The 26,172-nt window shown below is 37.5% G+C and overlaps 1 protein-coding gene across 7 annotated transcripts in view; it reads left to right on the top strand.

The window, feature by feature from the left end:
• LOC131319808 (structural maintenance of chromosomes flexible hinge domain-containing protein GMI1) overlaps window positions 1-26,172 on the top strand; it is a 34,137-nt gene extending 7,965 nt beyond the window's left edge. The window contains exons 1-38 of one of the 7 annotated variants that reach the window (XM_058350214.1): window positions 1,800-1,937; window positions 2,447-2,849; window positions 3,147-3,176; window positions 3,285-3,371; window positions 3,462-3,517; window positions 4,238-4,321; window positions 5,090-5,162; window positions 6,393-6,448; window positions 6,560-6,665; window positions 6,764-6,835; window positions 7,931-8,017; window positions 8,916-8,966; window positions 10,178-10,301; window positions 10,494-10,555; window positions 10,686-10,814; window positions 12,203-12,293; window positions 12,387-12,421; window positions 12,955-13,030; window positions 13,143-13,325; window positions 13,488-13,646; window positions 13,944-13,965; window positions 14,074-14,191; window positions 14,280-14,396; window positions 14,613-14,936; window positions 15,058-15,167; window positions 15,695-15,872; window positions 15,979-16,087; window positions 16,216-16,310; window positions 19,738-19,836; window positions 20,571-20,637; window positions 21,519-21,604; window positions 21,711-21,992; window positions 22,062-22,277; window positions 22,818-22,932; window positions 23,711-23,924; window positions 24,019-24,210; window positions 24,421-24,738; window positions 25,515-26,172. In XM_058350214.1, the coding sequence (XP_058206197.1) occupies window positions 2,451-2,849; window positions 3,147-3,176; window positions 3,285-3,371; window positions 3,462-3,517; window positions 4,238-4,321; window positions 5,090-5,162; window positions 6,393-6,448; window positions 6,560-6,665; window positions 6,764-6,835; window positions 7,931-8,017; window positions 8,916-8,966; window positions 10,178-10,301; window positions 10,494-10,555; window positions 10,686-10,814; window positions 12,203-12,293; window positions 12,387-12,421; window positions 12,955-13,030; window positions 13,143-13,325; window positions 13,488-13,646; window positions 13,944-13,965; window positions 14,074-14,191; window positions 14,280-14,396; window positions 14,613-14,936; window positions 15,058-15,167; window positions 15,695-15,872; window positions 15,979-16,087; window positions 16,216-16,310; window positions 19,738-19,836; window positions 20,571-20,637; window positions 21,519-21,604; window positions 21,711-21,992; window positions 22,062-22,277; window positions 22,818-22,932; window positions 23,711-23,924; window positions 24,019-24,210; window positions 24,421-24,738; window positions 25,515-25,773 (4,881 nt within the window). In that variant the 5' untranslated portion in view covers window positions 1,800-1,937; window positions 2,447-2,450 and the 3' untranslated portion in view covers window positions 25,774-26,172. The other 6 variants (XM_058350210.1, XM_058350213.1, XM_058350209.1 and 3 more) reach the window with 6 other exon arrangements.

Raw genomic sequence — 26,172 nt, 5'->3', positions numbered from 1 at the left:
ACTTTTTTCAGAAAACTATAACCAAATTCCTTCTTAAGTGTCTCATTATCAATGGAGAATAGAAGAATGAGCTGTGTTTTAGTTCAAAGGTATATTAGGGCAAGAGGGGAATGAGAGAATTACTGTTTTAACACTAAAAAGGAGGCCATTTGATTTTTCTGTTAAAAAGACTAACGGCAGTTAGTAATTGGACCAAGTTGGAACAAAATGGAAAGTACAGAGTGTAAATCGAGCCAATTACAACTACAGAGACCAATTTGACACAAACACTTAACTACAGGGACCATTTGAGTTTTTTTCCCTTGTATTTATCTAATTATGAAGATTGTGGAAGATTGGATTCTGCCTTCTTCTTTTTTAAATCTTTTTCGAACTTTTGTTAATTTTGCGTCAAATATTTTTATCTATTCAGACTATTCCCTACGGGAATAACCTAGAAAATGAAAAAAGTTATGGATCCTTGAAAAGGTTTAGACTTTTTCTCTCTAGTTGTATGCATAAAAAATAAAAGTTGTGTTTAAGGAAGAAAAATAATTTTGGATAATTAAAACTATATAACGAACAATAAAATTTAGATTATTATTTTATTTAGTGAACTCTTTTGAATTTCTTGTCATGATTTTTTTTGCTTTTAAATTCTTCTTGTCAAGATGAATAATTTTTTTTTGAATTGACTTAAAATTTGAAAAAAAAAAAAAAAACAAAGGAAAGCCCACAGGAGGGATCTAACTTGTTCATTTTGGCTTTTTAAGTCTTTTTTGATACTTTTTAAATTTTGCATTGTACTCTTTTAAATTTTTTACTTAGCTTGATGAGAGGAAGTAAAAAATAAAATCTAAGAAAAACTAAAAAAGACTTATTAGTATAAATACTTAATAAATTTTGTAAAGCTAAAAACAAATAAAGTTTACCCAAAGGCTCCGTTCTAGAACTGCATACTTATTTTTTAAGAAGGTAATTTCAAGCTAAAAATACTGTGTTTACGCAAATAATTTTCTTAGCAATATGGATCTTGTTTGATAGATCTTATCAAGATCTTTTATACAGTGCAAAAAAAATTTTAAAAAAAAATTCGTTTACATTATTTTTGAATTTGAAAATGTGAAATAAGTACTTATTTTGTAAAAATGTGTTCTGGAACGAGGCCTTAACCTACATAAGTTGGGACAATATTGGAAGATTCTCCAATAAATAGTTGTAATCCATATTTGCCTTCCTTTTTGGGTCATTATTACCCCAAGATCTGGGTCTCACAAACGTCACCCTCAAAAATATCGCCCCAGATTCTATTCTTGGGGCTCAAGTCTAACGAGAACAGGGGTGCAAAATACGCTCCTCCAGCTCACCGCCGACTGTCATACTTGGGCCTCCAACTCATCACCACGTGTTTCTAATTTCCAGCTCAGCGCTCCACTGTCCCTCGTGGACGTCCAGCTCAGCACCAAGCTTTTGGGTATCCGTTGGAAATCTTCACTGGCGCGGAGACCAAGAGACGTGCCCTGTACTCACCCCGCTCACTGTAGCATGCCTCTCGTCCGTTTCCTCTTCCCACTCCTCTACAAGAGGAAACCTGGGCTAACGGGCGCCGTATGCGCAAGACGCCAAAGGAATCAGAACCCCACGATTCCTCAACAGGGGACACGCGTCAAGAGATAGAGCCTCGCCAAGTGCGCACTGCGCACTCCTTTCCCTTTTGCCAACTCTGCTCATGCAGTACTCTGGCCCTCCATAATTGCCTATTTGCCTTCACTTGGCACTCACCACTGAGAACTCTCTCTCTCTCTCTCTCTCTACTCTGTCCATCCGTCTCTCTCTCTTTCTACTCTGTCCATCCGTCTCCCCTCTCCCCTGTAGTGTACATATATCTATCACGCATACAGAGACGTGAACCCTAAATTCTTCGTTATCCAGAGAGCAGCTTCAACTGGCTGCGAAAAGTAAGAAATTTCTTTCGTTTTAGGAAATAGTCTGTACTACTACTTATCTCTCTCTGCAGACATGTGTATACGATTTCTTTTGATGAGATACAAACGTGGTAGAACAATTATACACATGTATCACTGTTTCTCTGTGTTCACACCACTCGCATTTTATACGCCATTATATTATATATTATATGTATAATAATAACGTGTATACATGTCTGTGACTTGAGGGGGTGAGCAGAGCAACACTTTCACAGAATCACACAATCAGCGTTTCTATTTACCGTCCATATATCTATCTCGCACACAGAGACGGAAACCCTAAATCGACCTGAACTTTCTGTGGAAGTTATAAAGCCTTTCGTTTTAGGAAATACCCATATTTCTCTCTAAGTATATCTACATGTTACGACTGTGTATAAGCGTGTCTATATCTTGATATGATACGCGCGCACACACGGAATCACCCTTTTCAGTTTAAAGGTGATTGTATTGAATTCAGGCGTCTTGTCTAGTTGCAGAGTGATGGAAGCGAAGAAGCAAGAACAGAGGGTGGCCAAGAGGCCGTACAGTATTGCATTCGAGAGCAAGGAAAGGCCGAATAAGAGGCCGTTAGGCCAATGTGTGAAAATCGAGGATGGTGCTGAAAAGATATTCAAATTCCGGGTGTTGTTTCCCAACGGTATGAGTTTGGGGCTGAAGATTCGGGGCCTGGAAGCGGAGTGGCCTATGGAAGAGTTTGTGGACTTTGTAAAGGACGAGTATTTTAGGGCGATGCGCCAGACGGAGTCTGAAAAGCCGAGGAGGAGGATTGATTGGAAAAGCAAAGACTTGCATTTCGTGGATGCTTTTGATAATGTGATGAGAAGAAGAATCACTTTCAAGAACTTTAAGCCCAACAAAATCCATATCCTAAGGCTTAATGTGAGTCTCTGTAAACCCTTGTCTGTGGTTTAGGTAGTGTTTGGTTTACTGTAATGACTATGGCAGACAATGGAATGGAGATTTCTTGGATTTCTAATGGGATGATAAATCGCCAAAATTAGTGACTGTTGACTATTAATATTGTACATTTTGTTGGTTTCTAGCGAACCAAATTTTAGAAGAAGCATTTGAGATCCTTTAATTATAAATTCATTCTATCAAACCAAACTTATTTTCAGATTTCTAATTGTGAATATGGTTTCTGATTTCACGGATTTCATGTTGATTACAAAACAGGACGGATCAAAGGCAGCAGAGACTTATGAGGTCAGTGGAGTACCTTGTGTGAACATACTGTTTTGTTGAGTGGGGCATTAAACAATTTCTTTGATTGATTACGTGCATCTTTCCTTTACTTCCGTTCTTGGTTTGTAGAATATGTGGGATCTGACACCAGATACCGACTTGCTAATGGAGCTGCCAGAAGAGTACAACTTTGAGACTGCCCTTGCAGACCTCATTGTAAGTTCCGGTGATATGTTTATGGTTTCAATTTGCTTGCGGTGTTGATATTAATTTTGTGTCAGTAACTTCAGTTTATTTTCTGACCAGGATAACTCGTTGCAAGCAGTATGGTCCAACGGTGTAAATGACAGGAGATTGGTTAGGTACATATGTAGATATTGCTGAATGTTAATAAATCATTTGCTTCTGCTTAAGGGATTTTGTTCAAAGTCCACAAGACAAAACATTGCACTAGGCCAATATTTGGGTCAACCTGGTGATATGTGAAGCGTAGAAGTGAGCAATCCCTTTCATTATTTTGGGTCTCTTGCCAAGAAAAGGATACTGAAAAACTTTCTTTATTATGTAGACTCTAAACCATCTTCGAAGGGGAATACATAAGTGGGATTTCTGCCCGTACGTATCGAGGCAAAATCTTTTTTGGATGTAGCCGAACTTAAGTAACTGCTCCATTCTTGACTTGATTTATTCTCTAAAATGGTGCTTAATAATTGAAAAGGTAGATGGAGGGTTATCATGTGAGTTACAACTGGCACACTTCTAATTGAAACTGAAACTCTATATGATTCACATGTTTTTCATGGCTACCGGCGTAGATTAGATGACATGTTGACATCTTTTTAGTTGCTGTTTAGTTTTTCCGGGTCATATGTTCGTATGGAATGATTTTTTCTCAGGGTGAGTTGTAGTAGGTTTATTTTTTGTTTTGTTTCTAATTATCATGTGTTTGTGTACGCTGCATACTATGCCTATGCTGCACTTATTAGTTTTGATTATTCAGATTCATTTGTTGTGTTTCACCTGCTACTATCTCGTTATAGTTTTCCCTTCCTTACTAAGCGATAAAAGTTCATTCTTTGCAGTGTGGAAGTTAACAAGGACAGAATCACAATTTTTGACACTGGCCCCGGAATGGATGGTAGCGATGAGAACTCTATAGTAAAGTGGTATGGTGCAGGATCTTTTCTTATTCATCTTTGTGGTCCCCAGTGATGAATTGGATGATGCTCCTCTATTGGATTAAAATTTGTAATCCTGATGACGGCCGTCTAACTTCTGTTAATTTTCTTTGATGACTCTTGACCTTTCTCCTTTAGTACAAACGTCACTGCATCCTTTCTGTAAAACTTAGAGTGTCCACTTCAAACTCAAGCTGAAGAATGATTAGTCAGTAGGGAACAACGTTGTGTCCAACCAACAAGTAAGGGGAAAATGAAGTCTAAGAAGTTAATAAAATGATAGTAATTTATGGTGTAAGTTATGGAACCATATAAGCTACTCTTGCACATAGTTGGTCTCACAGTTGTGTCTATGTCATAAGGTTTCTATGGAATAATCAAACTTATGCTGCCTTTTATAATTGGCTCGAGCTGTTGAGTTGACGTACAGAAGTCGGAAATTCGAGTTGAAATCGTACTGCTGACATTAGTTGACCATGGTCGAAGGGATTTCCTAGAAAAATCTGCCTAGCTACATAATAGCTGTTTCCTGGAAGTTCAGTTTCCAGAAAATGGTAGGCAAATCATATGTTTACTTATAAGTCTCATCTTGTCACCATTTTGAATTCATTTGTTACTCCTACGTACGGCCTGTGCTACATGGTTTGTGTTGGTACTTCTATTCGTGCACATACCTCACTTGTGGACGGTTTGCTCATGATTTTTTTGAGGTTTATTCTAGTACTAGTTCATTGATACTGTTGTCATTACTTTTAGGGGAAAGATGGGGGCTTCTCTCCACAGGTCATCTAGAGGGCGTGGAATAGGGGGCAAACCTCCATATTTAATGGTAAATAAGTTGCAAGAAACTTACTGAATGTATGTATTTTGTTGTTGTCTTACCATATTAGAATGGGCATGCTTTCGACACAATATGTTCAGATCCACTAAATCTTCAAGTTTTTACTCATAGCTGTAAACTTTAAAACGTTTCGCGTTTAATTGGTAAAACCTTTTATTTTCCAATGCTTTTTGGGAACATAGAACATAATGTGAAGGAAGGCTGAAATCAGTATTGGAACCGTTGAACCGTTGTATTCTTACATATTTGAACTGTTTATCATTCATCATGACCTTCAGATATTGGACATTCAAAAGTCTATGTATCATGAATGCCCATTTTTGTGCTTTTGATATTCTAAGCGTGGCTAATTTTTGTGTGCTCTAGGATCCTCTATTGCTTCTGCTTGTGTAAAGGCTATATAAAATGCTTCCCCATGCGGCCCCAAGTCATGTCTTATATAAGGACCACCTTACATCAGTGTCTTTATTTTGTACATCTTGCAAAATGTTGAAGCAAAAGTTAGTGGAACGTAAGTTGGAAAAAAGCAGTTGCAGCAATTAATTTGGAAGCTTTACAGAAAGCTTGGAGGGCAAGCCTTTGTTCTGGATTGCTGACCCTTGTAGAAGATTGGTATTTATGGTGGAACTGCTGGTGGAAGATGATTGATGTAGAGGGGTCTCTGGTTCATGGCTATGCATTTTATCTTCTTACCCATGGGTATATTGGAAGTCAATGACAAAAAATTGCAAGTCGGTTCAATACTATATTCTGGACAATTCCTCCCCCTCCCTGCTCCCTCTCCATTTTCAAATTAGACGAAGACTTTACATGTTATATCGACAATCGTAAGAGCAAATAAGCTGCCTACACGTTTACTGAAACTCGTACCTTTGGACAATCTGATCTATCCAAATCAGTTGTTCTGCATATTTGCTACTTCTTTTATTCTTGACACTACGATCCATGTGATCGAGAACCGCTGGGGCCTAACGAGATTTTCAAAAATTACCCCCATGCCTTGACTGAACTTTAAGCAAGATGCAAATAATGGGCGACTGACTTCATCCACTATTTGTTGTGTCTCCAATAGTCCAATGTGAATTTCTTAGACAGTTATAGTTGTGGCATAGGAACCATTAAGTATCATAAGATCATCCATCAATTTCTTTGTGGCTGCTTGACATCTTCTTTGTTCTTTTTCTTTTGGTGTTAAGAGCTGTTTTGATTTAACTGCAGCCTGTTTTTGGGATGTTTGGGTATGGAGGACCAATAGCTTCAATGCATCTGGGCAGGTATGGTTTTATGGTAGAAAATTATCATAATTTTTATTATATAATCTTGTACAGGCATTGTATTGTCTTGGATACAACTTATTTTTTAGCCATTTTACTTCCTCTTCGAAGGCGTGCTTTGGTTTCTTCGAAGACCAAAGAATCTAAGATGGTCTATACTCTGCACCTTGAGAGAGAGGCTTTGCTACGCCGTTCTGGTTCGGAAAAGACATGGAGGGTAACTAAGCTTCCTTTTTCATTTCACTCTTGCTATTGGTCTTCTCTCCCCTTCTTAAACGGATTATTTTGAAATCTGCATGTTTATTTTTATTTCAGACTGATGGTGGCATTAGGCATCCCACAGAAGATGAAATAAGCTGGAGCTCACCCCAGGGTTCCTTTACCAAGGTAACTTTTATAGCATAGTTTTTCTTCTCATCTTTTCTCTCTACTAGTTGACCTCCCATGGAATTCGCCATGTGGGTCTGGTTGCTGTTACAACTTACAACACTTCTGTTGTGTATGGCATCGTATGGCATTCGAAGAATCATAAACTGTGCGCAAAAGGCATGATGCTGATTTGACATCAACCGATAGTCTTACTCTCTTAACTTAACTATATCAATTCCTGAAATTAGCCCTCAAAAGTGAATGGCATTCGAAGCATCTCCTGTTCAATGGGATTTGAAGGCAGTATGTGTTTAATAGTTACAGGTTTTTCTTTGTTTCACTTCTTTCTGGTGTTGTATTTTCTTTGGCAAACTGCTTTTGCCTCTTCTCCTATACCTTTTATCCCCTTTCTAATAATAAATTTGGTTGCTGCCAACCAAAAAAAAAACATAGCATCTCCTGTCCCATGGCATAGGTGAGACTTCCGTCTCTTTCAAGTTTTGAACTTCGTAGCAACAAGTTCTAGCTGTTTTAGTAGCGTAGGAGGCAGACTTTCACAACAGGAGTCTGGGAGAAGTGTCCATGGTAAAACAGACAAGGTTCCTCACTAAAGTTTTCATACCACATGGGATGAGCGCATATGTTAATGATACTTGATAAGTTTTATGATCTTTCATGATTCGAATTGTTTTATCTAGATTTTTACAACATATGTAAGAGGCTTATGTATACTCCCTCCGTCCCAAATTCGTCCGGTCCGCAAAACGGAGTGTTAAAAATAATACAATTTTTGCAAGAAAGAATCAAAAGTTATTCAACAACTTACTAGATATCAATGAGTATTTTTAATTTGTGAAAAAAGTTTGAATTTTTTCAAGATTGCATTATTTTTAACACTCCGTTTTGCGGACCGGACAAAGAATTTGGGACGGAGGGAGTATATTGCAGCTGTAGGCTCTAACTGCATCTTTATACCTCCAGCTCTTTATTTGACGGGCTCTAGAAAATCAGATGTATTTTTCTTTATCATCTTAGGCATTGGCAGCAAAGAGTATGTTTTGGTTGGTTTTGTAATGGGCATATTTTTACCATATGTTGTTACTAATGTCATAGGTTGAGATTTTTAAGCCTAAAATGAAGGACTTGGACATATTGCAACTCCAGTGCAAGTTGAAGGACATATATTTTCCATATATTCAGGTTTGTTTGCACCAAACATTAGATGCTTTTGTGCAGTTATTTTTGCAGTCGTATTGTCAAGGTAAAAATACGATTTCCACATCAGTACAATAGAATAATACTTATATTGAAAATGCTCATTGAAAAGTTAATTTGTGACCACACAAATTCAATTGTTATGCTTCGCGTGACGAATAGACATGGATGGTAATATCTGTACTAGTTTGGATTGTATTTAATCTTGACCCCTTTAGTGCCAAGGGCTACTGTTTTTGACGGTTCATAGTTTTCCAAGTCATCAGTTAGTGTTATCTTTTTTTTTCATAAACAATTTTGTAAAGGTGAGGACATCTTGATCTATTTTTCTGCGGACTTCTTGAAATTTATTTTCCATATTTTCAGGTTTGTCTGCACCAAACACTGATGCTTTTGTAAAGTTATATTTACAGTCGTATTGTCAAGGTTAAAAAATGATTTCCACATCAGTACAGGAGAATATTACTTATATTGAGATTCTCATTGAAAAGTTAACATGTGATCTCACAAATTTAAATTTTATGCTTTGTGTAACGAATAGACATGGATGGTAATATCCGTACCAGTTTGGATTGTATTTAATCTTGTCCCTTTAGTGCCAAGGGCTACTGGTTTTGAGGGATGATAGTTTTTCAAGTCATCAGTTAGTGTTATCTCGTTTTTCATAGACAACTTCGTAGAGGTGGGAACATCTTTTTCTATTTTTTTGGGCATTTCTTGAAATTTTTGTCTTTGTGTGTTAGTGCCATTGCTCTTTCTTCTTGTTAGATTAATAGTACCATTGCTCTTTCTTCTTTTTAGATTAATAGTACCATTGCTATTGGAGATTTTATTCATTTAGGATCCACTGTATTGTCTTGTTTTGTTTTATTGCATTGTGCAGTGCGATGAAGTGTCCAAAACACGCAGAACAATTATGCCAGTTGAGTTCCAGGTTTGATATTCTGCTGCTCTCCATGTTCTCTATGTTTGATGTATTCTGTTTGGTTTATTTGATGATGGGCCTTGTCAAGGCCTACATTCTTAGTACGACAGGTCTGCACTGGAATCAATTGTATCTAAAACAAGAGAGAGAGAGAGAGAGAGAGAGAGAGAGAGAGAGAGAGAGAGAGAGAGAGAGAGAGAGAGAGAGAGAGAGGTTCTTTTTACGCCTCCATTGTATACAAAGGAGATTTGGAGAGAGAGGTGGCTTTCAACAATGAGGTTCTTTTTACGCCTCCGTTGTATACAAAGGAGATTTGGACTAGAGTCGTTTAGTTGAATTCTCTTTAATGATAGCAACACATGACGAGATTCTTACAATTGGTATGAAGAAAGCTAATTAATACATAACTAGCATTTTACGTAGGTAGGTGAGATAAGTTGGAACTCAGTCGGCTTTGCTTTTATGTTGACTATTTGAGCAGATAGAATCACTGATCAATAAGGGACCCTGTTCCATAGTAGACAGAAAATTTTGAGGTTAATAATTAACTTCTCTCTTGACAAAATTTTCGCTTCTTGGAGAATCCAGATCCTGTATTATACTGCTATCGTGTCTACTTCTGTTCCACACTTTAGCTTGTTTACCATATACGTTGGTGATTCTCCCCTATACTTCCAGTCTAATGGATGTCTTCTTTTCAATTTCATGAAGAAGCTAATCTTTTGTTAATTAGCTTTTGAAGACGAATACAATTTATTGCTTCGCTCTCTTTTTGTTTGAGTCCCAGACTGTTGGAAAACTATGCCATACTGAACTTCAAACTTCAAATTCAAGTTGATGCATATACCATGAGAGCAACTCAAATTTGGTTATGTTGTCTGTCAGCATTCTCCTTCTATGTGCTCTTCACATTTGGTTATGTTGTCTGTCAGCGTTCTCCTTCTATGTGTTCTTGTTCTGTAACCTAAAATAGCTTACTCCTCCTTACATGGTGGTTATATTTCCATGTGGGGAGAATCTATATTATTTGGAAATCAAACCCTTTCACTTTATCTTTGTTTTAATGAAAAGCTTTCCTTTTTCCTTTCGTCTTATTTTCTTTCAGTTTTAAGGTATTTCTATATATGAACCTGTAATTTTAAGTTGGGCAGGAAGTATCTGTTAATTCTTGTACTACAGAGATTGGGAAACATTACCAAGAACTATAAGTCCTTTTGTAGGTCAATGGCACTGACTTGGCAGAGATACAGGGCGGGGAGGTTGCTATCACAAACTTGCATTCCTGCAATGGTCCAGAGTTTGTGCTACAACTTTGCTTTAGTCAGGATGCAACCAGTGGTCCAGGTAAGTGACCCATAAATAATAATCAACATGTTCTATCCATTGGTTGTGACTTCTAGTTTTATTACATTTTACTGGGCTGCTCTTCCCTCTTCCTTGACCTGTGTGAGACAAGTAGTCAGCATTTGTTGCATTTGTTGGCCAGATGTGAGCCTATTTGTATGCTTTTAGCTTCTAAGATTTTAACTTCTGCAGGAGTAAGAGTATCTCAAGAAGCAAACGCACGTCTGAGATTCGTTTATTTTCCAGTTGTTGAGGTCTATCTTTCCTTTGCGAATTCCTTTCTTGTTAGTTTTTAAAATAGTCCTGTTTTAGTGTAATGTCAATGTATGCCTGCTTAACCCTTTCCTTTTATTTTTCTTTTGCATGTATGTATGAAACACAAAGGGTAAGGAGAATATTGAGAGGATATTGGAAAATGTGAAAGCAGGAGGATGTGAAATTAAAGAGAACTTTGAAAGCTTTAGTCGTGTATCCATCTGGCGGCTGGGTCGTCTGCTTCCTGATGCTCGTTGGGTGAGTTTAATGATTATTTATTAGTTTATCTGGAGTGACAGTTTGTAAGATTCTTGCTTTCAACCTTTCTTCACATGATTATGAGAAAGGCGAATGGTGAACATGGACAACACACTGAATTGTGAATTTAGTCGTAGCATTCGCTGTCAGACATCATTCTTATGGACCCTTAATTCCACCTTCATAAGTACTGGAAAACATGCTTTCCCTTATTTGCTTATATCTTTACTTTGCTGCAGTCTCTGAGGAAATTTTTTGTATTTTTCTCACCTTTCAGGATTATTAGGATTTTTACTTTTCTCTTCGCATTTGACCCTTAAGACTTGGGCATTGGGGAAAACCACCTATAGTTTTGTTTTGAGCACCCATGATGTATGGCTGTAGTTGGGAGGAATATTGAACTATATGTGCAGAGGAAAATGGGACATACCAAAATGAATGCAGCTTGAGATAGTAAGGAAGTTCAAATGAGTTTAAAGCATTTAACAGACAGGGTGGTAAATACTGGATCCCAGCCTTGTTGAGTCGAGAACCTTTCCATCAAGCCTATCAATGGATATTAAATGCAATGGATGCCTCTCTGATTCACTTTAATACAAACGTGAAGGGTGTAAATGTGTTTTACGCAAAAGGGATACAGAGAGAACCAACCAACAGAAGATAAAGCAAATCATGATATAAGTTTTTATGGAAGAATAGAGCCCCTCTAACTGCTAGCTGTCTAGAATCTAGATCAGCTGGTGTGTCCTCTGTGCCGGCGCAACACTTATGTAGTTGTGGTGGGGGTGAAAGGTGCGGGGCTCAATTTCCAATACTGAAGGTTTATGGAATGGAGAGACCAAAACTGCAGATTTAGTACCTAGCTTATACCGTTGGTGAGAATCTATGTAAGAAGGAACTCGACCAATTACCATAACAGGGTAACCCAGCTGTTTAAGAACCCGGAGGTTTGGTGTTCTCCTGGTGGCACCGTCTTGACTTATCCGACAGCTGTGGCTTGTTGGTGGTTGCCAGTATCCTTGATTTACCCTGTAGCTTGCATGGTGGGTCCATAGTGGCCTTGCCCTGGAGGGATTCGTCATTAAAAAGGAAAGAAAGAGCATACACTACAACTTCAGAACTCCAAATTCAGAGGTCAGGTTGATAAGGACTTTCCTCCTGTTAACGTAAACTATGCAGACGTGCTATGTTCAGTCTGAATAATACCACTAATAACCAATTGCCAAGACTATTTGTTTGATTCACCTAGGGAGTAGAAATGCAACAGTTCTTGGTTCTCTTGCAATATTCTGGATCAACCTGTCTTGTGGCCTTGAGTATCTCTCTTCCTATTCAGTGGATTGATGTACGACTTTATGAGTATTGTGGTTTTTATTGGTTAATTGCAGAAAAGGCTTCCTTTTATGGAGCCTAGGAAAAAAATTGGAGATAAAGGCCAAACTTTGAAGATATGTTGCTCGAGAGTAAAATGCTTTATAGGTAAAAGTGATTTTAATAGTTTTCGCATATCCCTTCTTTTTCTATTTTCAGTTTGCCAGTGTGATGCTTCAACAAACTCTTATCTGCTTGCAGACACTGATGCTGGCTTTAACCCTACACCATCGAAGGTATGGATTTACTTTTGACCTGAAGACATTCATGCATTTATGAAGCGGCCCATTCAATTAAACACATGGCCACGCATTCACACAGTCCGGCATGCAGAAGCCTAGACTAGGATGCTCATATCCCAAAGAATTATGACAGGATGCTAAGCCAGATGATACCTTTATAAGCAACTAAATACTGCCTTTGTTCCTTTCTTATTTCTTGGATTTATTGTGCATCCTTTTTGGGTCATGCCACTATTTCCTTAGAGGTGGGATGACTAGCTTTATCCTATTCTTTCTGTATTTGCTGCGGTTCTTACTCATGATGGTTTCACTCTACTTTCCACTTGTTAATTGCCTCTTTTATAGAACAGGTGTATTTTTCTTTATATGTTTTTTCTTATATTCTCTTTGGTACATTCAAAGCCCAGGACACCTTCCATTGAGTTGCACATTTAAATGTCATCTTCAGTAGAAGAGCTGAACACATTGACAACGGTTTATTCTGCCTCTTTGATTTAATGATGGTGACTGGTTGTATCATGTTTCAGACTGATTTAGCTCATCACCATCCTTATACAACTGTTTTGAGGAACTTTGGGGACAAGCGTCCAGAAACAGACAAAGGTGACGTATTCTAACTTAGTTCGAGCTATGAACGGTTAGCCATTTTTATTATGTTGATTTTGAGATTAGTAATCAAATTTTGAGACCAAACAATTGATATATGTATTTGCAGAGGTAAAACTTGAAATATCTAAAGATGGGAAGCAAGTGACACTTCCGCAACTGGAGAAGCAATATGACGAATGGATCTTTCAGATGCATGATCATTATGATGAGGTTATCGAGCGTGGTGAAGATCAACCCCTTCTAGTTGTCAGTCCCTCAAACAAGAAGAAACTTGGCATTTCTTCTGACAGTAAGATTGCGATGACCCCAACATTTTTTTAATATTAGTCAAGTCAGATCGCCTCGTCTTTTCTAAGATGAAGTTTCTTATTTAGCTTATTGTTTTCCACATGGAGCTATTCTCGTCAAGTTTTGCTTGTATTTATTTATTGCATTCTTTACCTTTCTCTAGTTTTGAGGGTTCACAAAGAGATTCAACGTAAAGGAGCATCTTGGAAATCAGGGCAGAAAATTAAAGTGCTGAAGGGAGCATGCGCAGGATGCCACAAGAACAATATGTATGCTACTTTAGAATATATTGTGCTTGAAGGATTTCAAGGCGATTCAGGTGGTAAGTACCTATTCATAGTATTTAAATTATGGCATATCTATTTGCCTCAAATGTTATTTGCATTCAACTCCATTTCAGGTTAGCGAAAATAACCTAGGTGATTAGCTGATAATGCAATCATTAGTTGAGTATTATGGAAAACCTTGATTGTTTGAAGCTAATGTCGTTGGTGATTTTTTGAAGTTTATTTTAAGCAATGTGGACCTTTGCATTGTTACTGTTTTGAACTTCTACTTACAATACGAGTTATTCTCTTCGATAAATACATCTAACCTGTTCTTTCTTTCTTCTTCATAGGGGAAGCTCGGGTTATTTGCAGGTACAATATCTGCAAATTTGCATTTGAAGAAAATAATTTCGCAAATCTTTGCTCAGTTTTTTCCCCCATTCAAAAGTAGTCTTAATATTTCACTATTATCACTGGAAGCCCACTTGGTCTCCCAAGTGAGAATGGCTGCGTACTCTCAGTCCATGATGATGGGAATGCCGGTATTGATATCCGCAGCTCTATCTCCCTACCAATTAGTGTGATTGATTCTGGAAAGGTTAGGCCTTTAGTCTCATTTTCCTCAATGTTTAGGTTTTTTTTTATGTAATTTAGTAATCTATTAAATCTTGAGCTATACATTCTAGTGTATGGCCATGGAAGCTGCTGAGTGGGAATACCAAGTTCAGAAGCAACGTCAAAAGATGCCATCCACAATTGAACTTTTGAGTGCAAGACATTGTCAAGAGTTGGAGGTCGACGAGGTAAGTTGCTCTGAGCATTTCATGTTTTCTAATGATTCTAAAATGTGACCAAGTAGATCTCTCTTGCCTTATCTCCTTTTTGAATTTTGCTTCAGAAGGATTCCAGAAATTCACAAATTATGATGATTCTGCGCTTTCAACAATCTATAGACTACTAAGGCCGAGGCATGCTTTTTAAACTACTAATCATCTGCGAAACAATGCTGTGTGTTTCAGCCTTTACCCACTACAGTTTATGCTGGATATGCTCCTCCCAGTGAAATTGTAGCTGTTCTTCGTCCTGCCTCTTTTAATTCCGCGAGTGCTAGTAAGAACTTGGATCAAAAGCATATCGTGATTTCAAAGGAGGATTTAGAGATGTGCATGCAAATAAAACTGAGAGCTGCTGACAAGAGCATCAAGGACATTCGTCATATTTATTCTGGACGTATCAAACCATCACCCCGTAAAGGTTTTCAGGGTTTATATATATTTCCTGTGGGACGGAAGCTCCCAGGTCTATTTGAAAAAGCTGGCGTCTATACTTTTTCATTCTCTCTTGTAAGTCATTTGCTGGAATTCATTAGAAACAGTTCTAGTTTCATAGCCTTATCGTACGAAAACTCTTGTTATTTATGTTTCACTAATGCATATGTTTCTATTATGGAATATTCTTTGTTAGAGAGAGTTGAATATTGGGAGTTGTGAAAGAAGAGTTCAGGTTAAGCCTTTGTCTGAAGTAGGAGGTTGGAGACAATCATGTGATGGACAAACTCGACCATATAAAGTAAGGTAAAGCACCTCATACTTGGATGTATAAAACTCATTTATATGTACCAAATTCTGGTCCGCTCAGGTATCTAGATGTTTTATTATGCATTTCGTGGAGCAGGCTTTTCTAATTGCTGTTGAAAGGTCTTTATTCCTATTGGTGTTTTGTTTTGTTTTTGTTGTAAATCATTTTGGTCAATCTTCTTCTGATTTACAGCTTTTTTTAGTTTTTATTCCTTTGCAAGCTTCAAGCACTTGTTGAATATGCTTGATGTCAATGACATGATTCATGTCATTCTGGATGGATGAGGAACAAGACATTATATGCATTTGGATATGTATCAGTCATCTCTTGGAATTGCTTGTGCTGCACGTGACTTAGAACAGCCTTCTTACTTTTTTGTTATTACAGCCAATGCATGTCTACAAAGTGAATGAATTTCAAGAGTACAAGTTTTGTTGTACTTGGTCAGCAATTTCGTCGAGCTATAATTTCTAATTTAGTAATATGAATTGGCAGTTGATTAAATTGTAGTTTCCATGGACAGGGTGGGTTTGTGTTTTCCACCAATTTCCATTGGATGCTATGATATACATGGAAATCGCATACCTTTTGCATCTGTTCCAGAAGTGAGTATCAGAATTGTCTCAGGAGGTGGGGTTTTGGCTAGTGTCAATACAATGAAATTGGATCTTTCATTGGATCAATTGACTTTGAGAATAAAGGTATGGCTGACATAATACCATATTAGCATGTCTAATCATAATTCCCCTCACATTCACATGTTCTTTGATGTTTTGGTGCCTCAGTTGAGTATTTTAATCTCTGCAGGATACATTGATAGAATGTTATAAGTTGGACAAGATTAAGCCTAACTATGAAGCCACTTTAGTTGTTTCTGGACAAGATGAGTTGTCATCTGTTTCCATTCCATGTCAAGGTCCTCCAACTTATATCTCATCTGCACTTTATAGTCTGTTTTTAGGAATCATTTGTAACAGAAGAGTTGAATCCTTTCAACATCATGTTTTCAGTTCTTTTTTCGAACTTTGATGTTTCTTGTATCAGTTCTTCCCGGAACCTTCCATTCTGTTAGGACACTACCAAGAAATTTGGACAAGCAATTACTTCCTGGGCATGCAATTAAGGAGCTTATATTAGAGGTAAATGGAACTCTTGTACCATTTTGAATTCCATGGTTGTGCACCTGTTAGGGGCTCACTGATCAGTTAAGGTTTGACCTGTCATGTTGTTTTCTTGTAGAATTTTGCTTACCTTCTTGTTAGAAAGTATCTACGATTGTCAATAGAAAAAGTAAGTGCGAGTTACTGGTGTAGTAGCTATAGCATTGTTAGAATGCTAAAAACTGCACCAAATTTTTCTCCAATTTACCTAAGTTCAAAGTCCGCTTCATTTATCACCTGATCTCTTTTGTATTTTTGGCATGTAATCCAAGTATCTAACTAGTTTTCAGTTGACGTTATCTTTTCACCAATTTCCAAGCAAGACTGGATATTTTGCCTAGAATGAATCATGTCAAAGATGATATAAGCTGTGATGAGAGGACAAAGCCAAACATGGTCGTTGTATTCAACTCTTGTTGCAATCATTAGCTTTGGTTGTGCATTTTAGAGAGGGGTCTATTGCTCCCTAAAATAATCCTACCCATTTTTCTTAGGTGAAAAGCTTTGTATTCTCGAGTAACTTACCATTTTTGTGTCTATGCTTGCCAAAACTAGGCAAGACTTCTGACAAAATTGAGACCTTGTAATAAGTGGTTACTTGAGGATTTTTATGCCATGGGGTCATCCTAATGCATGCTCTCCATGAGCAGAAGAAAGTTAAGCTAACCTCTATTAAATGAAATTATACACTTAATTGAATGTGTTTAATTAATAAAAAAACCTTGTCCCTAACTAGAATTTATGGTTCGTTTGCTGAATTATCTCCGAACTGGTAAACAAAAGGATAGTTTAGACTCAAATGGTATACAGAAAGTCTAGAATAACCCCAATATCCTATTTCACATACTTTTTTTTGCTTATTTTAGTCTGCTCAAATGAATATTTTATCCAAAATTTTGTAAATATTACAGGTGGTTTGTAGAATTTGACGGGTTCAATTGACTCCATAAACTTGTATATTTGCGGCACCACTGCTTGTAATGTACATTTAGGAATCATCATATAAATAGTATCAGAGGATAGATCTAATGGGCATGAAGGGAGAAGTAATGGAGATATTAAGGAGCATGTGTAAACCAGATGAGGGATTCAATGAGGATAGTTGAAGATCTAAACTTTAGTATAGGAACTTATACTGTTTTAAAAGTTGGTTTTGTTAAACAGTTTGTATTTGGTATTTTGGTTTGGAAATAGCCTGGAAGTTGCTTTTTTAATATGTGATCCCTGTAATGAGTTAAAGGATACTTGATGATTTGAATATTGATGAGTGATGGATTTGGGATTGTTATACTTGATGATTGATTTGTAATTATGAAATGATACATACACCAAAGGGGGTTTTAGACTTATAGAGAGAAAATATGAAAAGTATTTCTATTTTGGATTTCACGATAAGATATGACTTTATGATAGAGAATACGTGTATAAAATCCTGGAGGAGCACATAGCTGCAATAAATTGTGGACCAAATGTTTAGGCTTCTTGTTTGAAGAATTGACAGAGGAAAAACTATTGGGTAGCAAGTGTGGGGAATGGGCTAACTACATAACACAGGTTAATGGCATTAGATGTACTTATTAGGTGATAAAAAAGAACATATAGCAAAGTAGGCACATAATAATTATCTTACAGCCACTCTCCAAAGAATTCTAGTTTTGGAATAATGAGGTTGGAAAAGAAATAAAAGAATGTACTAAAACTTTATTTTCATGTATGTAAGAGAAATGAAAATTTGAAAACCTACAAATTAGAAGAAACTGAAGGCTAAACTTGTGTTATATTATCTTTAAATGGAGTAGAATGAAACAGATGAAGTGAAATTATAGAATTGCTTGGACAAGATTAAAAAATGGAAACCATGCCGTGGTTTTTCTCAACCAATTTCTTTTATGAGAGATTCTGATTAGGGAGAATATGATTTAGGAAAGGAGTAATATGGTTACATCGGTCTTTCAATACATATTCACGGATTTCATTACCAATTTACAGGTTTTCATACAGACACACACCCTTCACAGATATGAATGCACTTTATAAACATTATCAGCTGTAGATAGCATTTTCCTTATAAAAATGCTACCTAATACAAACTGTTTAAGAAAATTAAGGTTAGTTAAACTTAAGTACTCCAATAGTGATGTTTTAAGTAGTTTCTTTTCAGAATCCTAGTTGGATGCGAATGGAATTAAAATGGGAACCTGTACGACCAGATTGAAATCTTGTCGAGTTTTGAGCCTTATGAGTTTTGACTGAAGAAAGTGCAATTTACTTTGTTAGTGCTTGTCCCACATTGGTTAATTATAACCTCCAAAACTAGTATATGAGCTTGGGCGTCCTCTCCATTCATTGCCAATTGGTTTTGAGTTGGATGCTTTAACATAGTATCAAAGCTAGGTCTTGGATGGCCTCACCACACGTGGTCGAGTCTCCGTCACCCGAGTCAAATTTTCGCTCCTGGTTTCCTTACCTCCACGTGGATCCGGCCTGCCTGCACGTGAGGGGCAATGTTAGACTTTATCCCACATCGCTTATGTAAGCCACACAAGCTTGGTTAATATATTCTATTGGGTACTCCACGTATCGCCAATTGGTATTGAGTGGATTCTTTAACATGGTATCGAGCTAGGCTTTCGGAGGCTTTTGGACAAGACTCTCTTGATTGATTATCCTGTTATTTGTGCCTTAAGCGCACATTGTTTCGTTGTTCGTTGTGATATTCCTATGTTAAGGATCTGTTGTTTACCTCTCCACGTGTGGGTCAAGGTCGCACGTGCGGGGGAGTGTTAGAGCTTGTCCCACATTGCTTAATTATAACCTCCAAAACTAGTATATGAGCTTGTGCAGCATTTCCATTCATTGCCAATTGTTTTGAGTTGGGTGCTTTAACATCCTTGACCAGTTTGTTGACTTTGTTCAACAAGATTCAGTTGAATGGTGAATAACATAGGTTCTTTATGAATCTTTAAAGTGAGTTGAAATTATACCAGTTGTCATGACATTGAACTTGTAAGTCAAACAAGGAAACTTGTGTGGGTAATTAAGCTAAGATCAAGAGTTGGGGACAATTTTAGAAATCAGTTTGGTTTTGTTGCTTGAGTGATTTGCTAGTTGCTATCTAGCTACTTTCCAACTCAAGTGAATGGTCGAAAACATAAATAAAAAGAAAATTCCTAAATCTGGATTTTAAGATGTAAAGGAACATCTGTATAGGCTCAAATTCTTCTCAATTTCCATGGTGGGATATTTGCTTTAGTGAACAAGGGAGAAAAGGAAGAATATGGTTCAGTGCTACTTTTGGTGCTTCTCTCGTGTATCCTTCATCAGTTCAGTTGCATAAATACTTGGGTGGAAGTAATACTTTCAGTATTGATAGCACCTAATATTTATTTGCAATATGCTTCCTTAGATGTTCGATGCCTATGGTAACCATGTCGATGAGGGCTTGGAAGTTCAGTTGAATGTGGATGGATTTTCTTTCCAAGACCAGATAGGTGCTACCCGTAAGGTGAGTGCTATTCCACAACTTTTAACATTTTGGCTCAATGTAATCATTCTTTATGATAAGTACTCTGTTTGGTATGTTTTTCAGCTTTTCTTCTTCTTTTTGGCTTATTTCCGTAAGCAAATACCAATAAAGGTTCAAAGCACTCCTTGTTTTCAATATTCCTGATAGTTTTTTGCAAAATAGTTTTGAAAATTTACAAATATCTTTTTGGTGTATTATAGATGGTGGTTGCTTTCAAAAAGTAATTAAATTCCGAGTACACTTCTTACAATTGGTTGCCCACAAAAGTTTACCTACTAGGAATTACCTCTCTTGGTCAAAATTTAAATCTCCATTGCAATATGATTTGAATATTACACATGATGACTGGCCCCGTTCCAGAAACCTTCTTAAAAAATAAGCAGCTTATTTCACATTTTCAAACTCAAACATAAAGTAAATGAAAAATAATTTTCCAATTTTTTTTGCATCGTATTGCATATTTTTAGATTTCAATAAACCCATAATTTTTGAGCTTGAAATTGCCTTCTTAAAAAATAAGGACTTATTTTTGGTTCCGGAACGGAGCCTAACTACTAGCTTTTTTATGCTTTTTCTTTTATTCGTTTCCTTTTTATGTTAATGCATGGATCCCTGACAAGAAGTTTATTTATTTGATTTGTGGTCATTCATCTTGAGTATATTTATGGGTTCTGAAAATTGAATTTTCTCAATAGCATCTTTCTCCAATGTAGGTAGATCAGTGTGGTTATGTTGATCTAAGCAGAGTTTTGAAAGTAACAGGGGGCTATGGAAGAAGATGTAAGGACCTTGGACCTTTTTCATTAAGTGTTCTCTCTTTCCATAGTAATCTTTTGGACAGCTTTGTGTTTCCATATAAATGTAGGGCTGCAAACGAGCCGAGCCGAGTCGAGCTTCGGAGTGTTCAAGGTTGGCTCGCTAGAAAGGAGTTCGGCTCAAGCTTGGTTCGAGCTGTAAATGTTAGTCTTGAGCTCGACTCGAGAAGTGTCCAATCAGCTCGAGCTCGGCTCGATGAACTTAGAAGGAGTCTCATGCACAATGGCGCATGTGGCATGAATCAAAGAGATTGCTTGGGCTCTTGTTATCAAGGAAAGGTGGCTTGATTATGTGGGGAAAACTTCCGATGTGGGACTAAAGCCTAAAGGGGAAGAGGAAAAACACCTTTGTCCCACATCGGTAATGGAAGAGTAGAGAGGCATCCCTTTCCTTTATAAATAACCTTCTTGCTCTATCGTTCCAAACTGGTGGAATGAGCCAAAGTACTTCATTCCTAAATTAAATAACCCCTGTTAGTAATATATATGTTACTAATAGTAATGAAAAAGTTCAAAACCTAGTCTTGGCTTGCGCTCGCGAGCCAACTCAAGCCGAGCTTCTATTGGCTCGGGCTCGGCTCATTTATGAGTCGAGCTATAAGTTTTGGCTCGAGCTTGTTCAATAAGGTCACGAGCCAAGCGCGAACGAGCTTTTTTCGAGCCAAGCCTCGAGCGGCTCTGTTCATTTGCAGCCCTATATAACTGGCAGATTTTATCATGATTTCCTATGACGACTAAGAAATTAAGATTTTCAAAGAGCTTCTGTCATGCCTTTGACATGTTATATTACCGATTTACCCTGGATTATTTTCGCTGGAAGTTTGGATCTTAACCTTTCTTCTATAGTGTCTTTTTCAGTTTTAACCAGTGAGAAAACTATATTCAAGAAAGAGTTTGAAACTGAAAAAAGGGAGCTAAGAATTTTATCCGAGGTTTGTGTTTCTTTGTTTCTTTGTTTATTTTTCTTTATCTCGTTCAACTTTGGTATATACGTGTGTATCCCTAACCTAAATGCTTCTTTTATTCCACTTCCATTAGGTACCTAAATTTTGCATGGCAGGATCTATACTCGAAGACATGGTCTTTGAAGTCATTAACACAGAAGGTGACGTGGATGAAACCATCCATGATGACGAATCATGTGGTCAATCCCACATGCTCATGATAAAGTCAGAGCCACTAGATACTGGTGATTCAGTGAAATACAGTTTCCACCGTGGGTGCTGCATAGTTCGTGCTATTTCCCTCCGACAAAAGGAAGGAATAGTTCGACTTCTAGCTGCTCATTCACGATACCCTGAGCTCCATTTGACCATGGAGGTATCAAATATTTTTGCTACAATTTTAAATTTTTGTTGAGTTCAGTCGTGATAAGTTGCTTACATGTAGGTGCATATTATGCAAGCTCCAAAAGTGGCGCCCGAACCTATTCAAACTCAATATACAGATGGAAAGGTGTTTCTCCTTCAGGACTCATCTGCTCTTGTGTCTTCAAAGGTGGGGCATGATTGTCAATTTTCAGATGGGAAGTTATTGCCACTTCAGGACTCATCAGCTCCTAAAGATGTAAAAGAGTTTGTGGTTGCCTTCATGGATGATCAGAAGGTACCGGAGATCTATATGTTTTACATTACTGCTCAGATGGAATTTTCAAATAGAGTTTTCTACAAGTGCCTCAAATGAACCATTTTTGTTAATGTACTTATATTAACAGTTGATTTCGGTTAATGATGTTGGGAGAAACTTTCTTAGTTATAAATTTCTGGCAAATTTTTCATACTCAAAGCCCTAGCTAAGACTTGAATAGCTACCGGGGGACATAAAAGAAGAAGCTGCTTCCGAGCGTAATTGGTCAGGTCCTTTGTTGATCATACGGCAAGATTGGATTGATTAGGGGCATGAAGCAGTGTCTTCATCTTCTACTTCTGCAACTACTGACATGTAAACTCCATTTGTCTGCAAGGAAAAACGAGAAACTATAAGGCATATTTATTGTATTTGTGTGCTCGTATTGATGATGAAAGGCTACCCTCTCCAACATTGATGCCAACTTTGTACTCTGCCAAATGTTGATATTATTAACAGGTGGTACTTATTTTGTGTCAGAACTTTTTTCTGTGTCTTAGGCATGCTTCGTTCTTGCAGGAACTTGAGAAGGCTGTGATTGAACATGGTTTGCAAGTTGGAGACTGTGAGATGGTTTTGAAAGATCTCAATGCTCATCAGGTGGAACTAAAGGAAGAACTTTCTATCTTGCAAGGTTTTTATCTCCTCAAAGTCTTACTCTTTCTTTCTTTGAGTAAATGTTGAAGATTTTGATGCTAATAAGCACTCCTGTTTTTGTGAATCATTTTTCTCTCAGCTTATAGTCCTCATGAGACTAGTAAGCATTGGTTGTTTCACCTTCTTTAGCTTCAGCCATGATAAGTACTTGACCAATTTCTTTAGGTCGGGTTGTATTTCCAAACTTGAGGGTACAAATCTTCGTTTAAAAGTTAAATAGAGTGATTTACAACAATTTTTTATTCTATTGAACCCTTAGAAGGATTTTCAGAGTCCATTATGATTCTACCTGCTAGTAGCAGAAACTGAAGCTCAGAACCATGGGGGCTCGTCTGAAGCTACTTAGATGCGCATTGTGATGCCTTTTATCCGAGACAAATAAGATGTCCTGGGCACAAGCTGAGTAAAACCGAGTAACTTATTCAACTTCTCTGAGTTTTTCAACAGACCTCAAGCTTGACATGGCATTCACCTTAAGCATTACTGTAATCAGCAAAAGAGAGATCTTATCTTCATTTCATCACCAGAGGGTTTAACTTCAGTGAAGTTGAATAAAAGGATATAACACTGCAATTTTGAGTTCCTACAATTGCATGTCACCAGAAGGATAAAAATATTGGTTGTTTCAAAGTAACGGTCTTTTCCATCCCCATGTGCTTAAAAAGCAACTGCAGAAACTATAGGCGCGCTCCTATTGTGACGAGTGTCTTAGTAAAACAGTTACTCGGTGCTTATGTTTGCTTGTTAATTTACAGCTTCATTGGGACTTGATTCCTCCAACCATTCTGGAAATGCAACTGGGAAAGAGGCAGTAATGAAACAGATTGAAAGCAAGGGAGATTCTGCAGCTGCTGTAGTCTGCAGACTCTTAAGAGAAGTCCCATCTTCTGAGCAACACAATAATGTAATTGAGAACACGCTTGGCGTGGTTGCACTTCTTGGAACAGTTCAAACCATTGAGCTTAGCAGGTTGTCTGCCATTCAAACCCGTGTTTGACCTTTGTACACACTTCGTTATGAGTAACCTGGATTACGATCTTCCTACACTTTTTTTCATATGCAGGGTACTGGCAGAATATCTGGGTGAGGACCAGATGCTTGCTATTGTTTGCAAATCCTATGCAGCTGTAGATGCTCTGGAGAACTATGAACAAAATGGAAATATGGATCATGCACACAATCCACATCCAGAGGCAATGAAATTTGCACAATCCATAAATGGCCGTTATGTTGTTATATGCCTTGAAGATACTAGGTACTAAAAAGTGCTTTAAAATTGCAGGTCCAAACCATCAGTAGGAATTGACCATTTATCATTACATCGACGGGGCAGTGATTTTTAAGAGAATGATTTTTCTTTTTCAATTTAATGTCTGAAAGGGAAAGATGGACGTTTGTTGGGAGTCAGTTAGGTAATAAGTGAATTGTTGGTTTTAATGATCTTACTATACAAGTTGTATTGCAGGTCGTACACAGGCAAGTTGGGCAGTGATCCTGATAGGAAACTTGCGCTGCCAGATCCTACCTTATCAGATGGAAATCTTCCATCAGGTTATCTTGGGTATGCAGTTAACCTCGTAAATCTGGAATCTCATCATTTGCAAGCATGGACGAATGCAGGACACAGTCTTCGGGAGACCTTGTTCTATGGTCTTTTTGGTGAAATTCAAGTTTATGAGACTAGGGAACACATGAAAAGGGCAAAGCCCGTCATAAAACAAGGTGCAGTTTCCTTGGATGGAGGGATCATGAGAGGAAATGGGGTTCTTTCTTTTGGACATCGGTATGTGCATTATGGTCGATACATTTGTGTTTGTGTTCTTTGCGTTGGATTGAATTGAACAGTTTTAGTTCTAACTAAACTTCAGAGACAGTGTGGTACATTTTTTGCAATTTGTTATGACCAAGACAGACTCCATATCATGTACTCTGCTTCTCTAAAGGAATAAACTGAGTATATAAATGGGTTAATCGCAGAAATAGAAGTCCATCCAATACTCTTCACTGTGGATATGTAGCCAGGAGCCATGTGGTTTCTGTACCCTGAAATGTATCAGGAACTTTAGGAACAAGTAGTTAATTATACTTCCCAAGGATTGATTGGGTTGCATCCACATACATTGTTTCTACTTGTGCATCTTTATCATGCTACCTTCAATATGGCTATATTAATGAAAATAAGAAGGTGATAATTCAGCTGAAGTTTTGACATCATTTTGGTGTGTGTTTTTGTGTAGTCACTTCAGTGTAATTAGCTAATAGCTAAACCAATTCAGAATGGTGATCTGATGGCCAAACAAACTACTAAACCCTAAGAAGGTGATAAATCAGCTGAAGTTTTGACATCATTTTGGTGTGTGTTTTTGTGTAGTCATATTGCCCATTAATTGAATTTCTGTGTGATTTTCTGACATGTAAGCAGCCTTCTAAAATCTTATGTTCTCGTCTCTTATTTGGATGTGGGGTTTTCAACTTAATGATTACTTTGGTATTGTTAAATCCTTCTACTCTATGTTACTCCAAACTCAGCTGATTTTTTTTCTTTTTCCGGTCTCTCAGGGAACCCAAGATTTGTTATGCAGTTATTGCACCGGGAAGCCAAAGTTATTCATCGCCACACAACATTGAGATACTGAGGCAGATTGAAGAGAAAAAGTTGAAGATAAAAGAAACACTTGGTCAAATAAAAAAAGGGACAAAGTTACATAAGAAAGCCCTTAAAAGATTCCAGAAGGCAAGCGACAGATATAAGTTGTTCTTGGACCGAAAGGGACCCTTGCTTGCAGGGTTTGGAGATCCTGATGTGAACCAATTATAGTGGTGCTTCTTCTGGCTGATCCAACGGCTCCTACTTTGGTCGGTAAATGTTGTTTGCAGGAAACCTCAGGAAAATCTTTTTGTATATATGGTCATATAGCATATTGTGCTAAATCAGTGTAGAAAATACAAGTGTTGATATTTTACGGATACTCGCCACCGAGAAGTGAGAAGATTGGTGGGAATGCAACAGAGGAGGGGAGACCAGTAATATATATTATATATTCGCCAGAAACAATACACCTATACGTTGTCAAGCGACAGTGTGGCGTTTTTATTGAATCATCCTTTTGGTTTTGTACATTGTAGATGGAAAAGCATGATGGAGTTGGAGAAGATTAGTATGTATGAGCTTGAAGCATGATAAGTTAAACTGTCTTGAGTGTTGTTTATCGTCAAA

The sequence above is a fragment of the Rhododendron vialii genome, chromosome 3a, assembly GCF_030253575.1.
Source record: "Rhododendron vialii isolate Sample 1 chromosome 3a, ASM3025357v1".
In the NCBI taxonomy this organism is placed as follows: domain Eukaryota; kingdom Viridiplantae; phylum Streptophyta; class Magnoliopsida; order Ericales; family Ericaceae; genus Rhododendron; species Rhododendron vialii.
The sequence above is the reverse complement of the archived record's forward strand: the minus strand, read 5'-3'. Positions and strand labels throughout refer to the sequence as shown.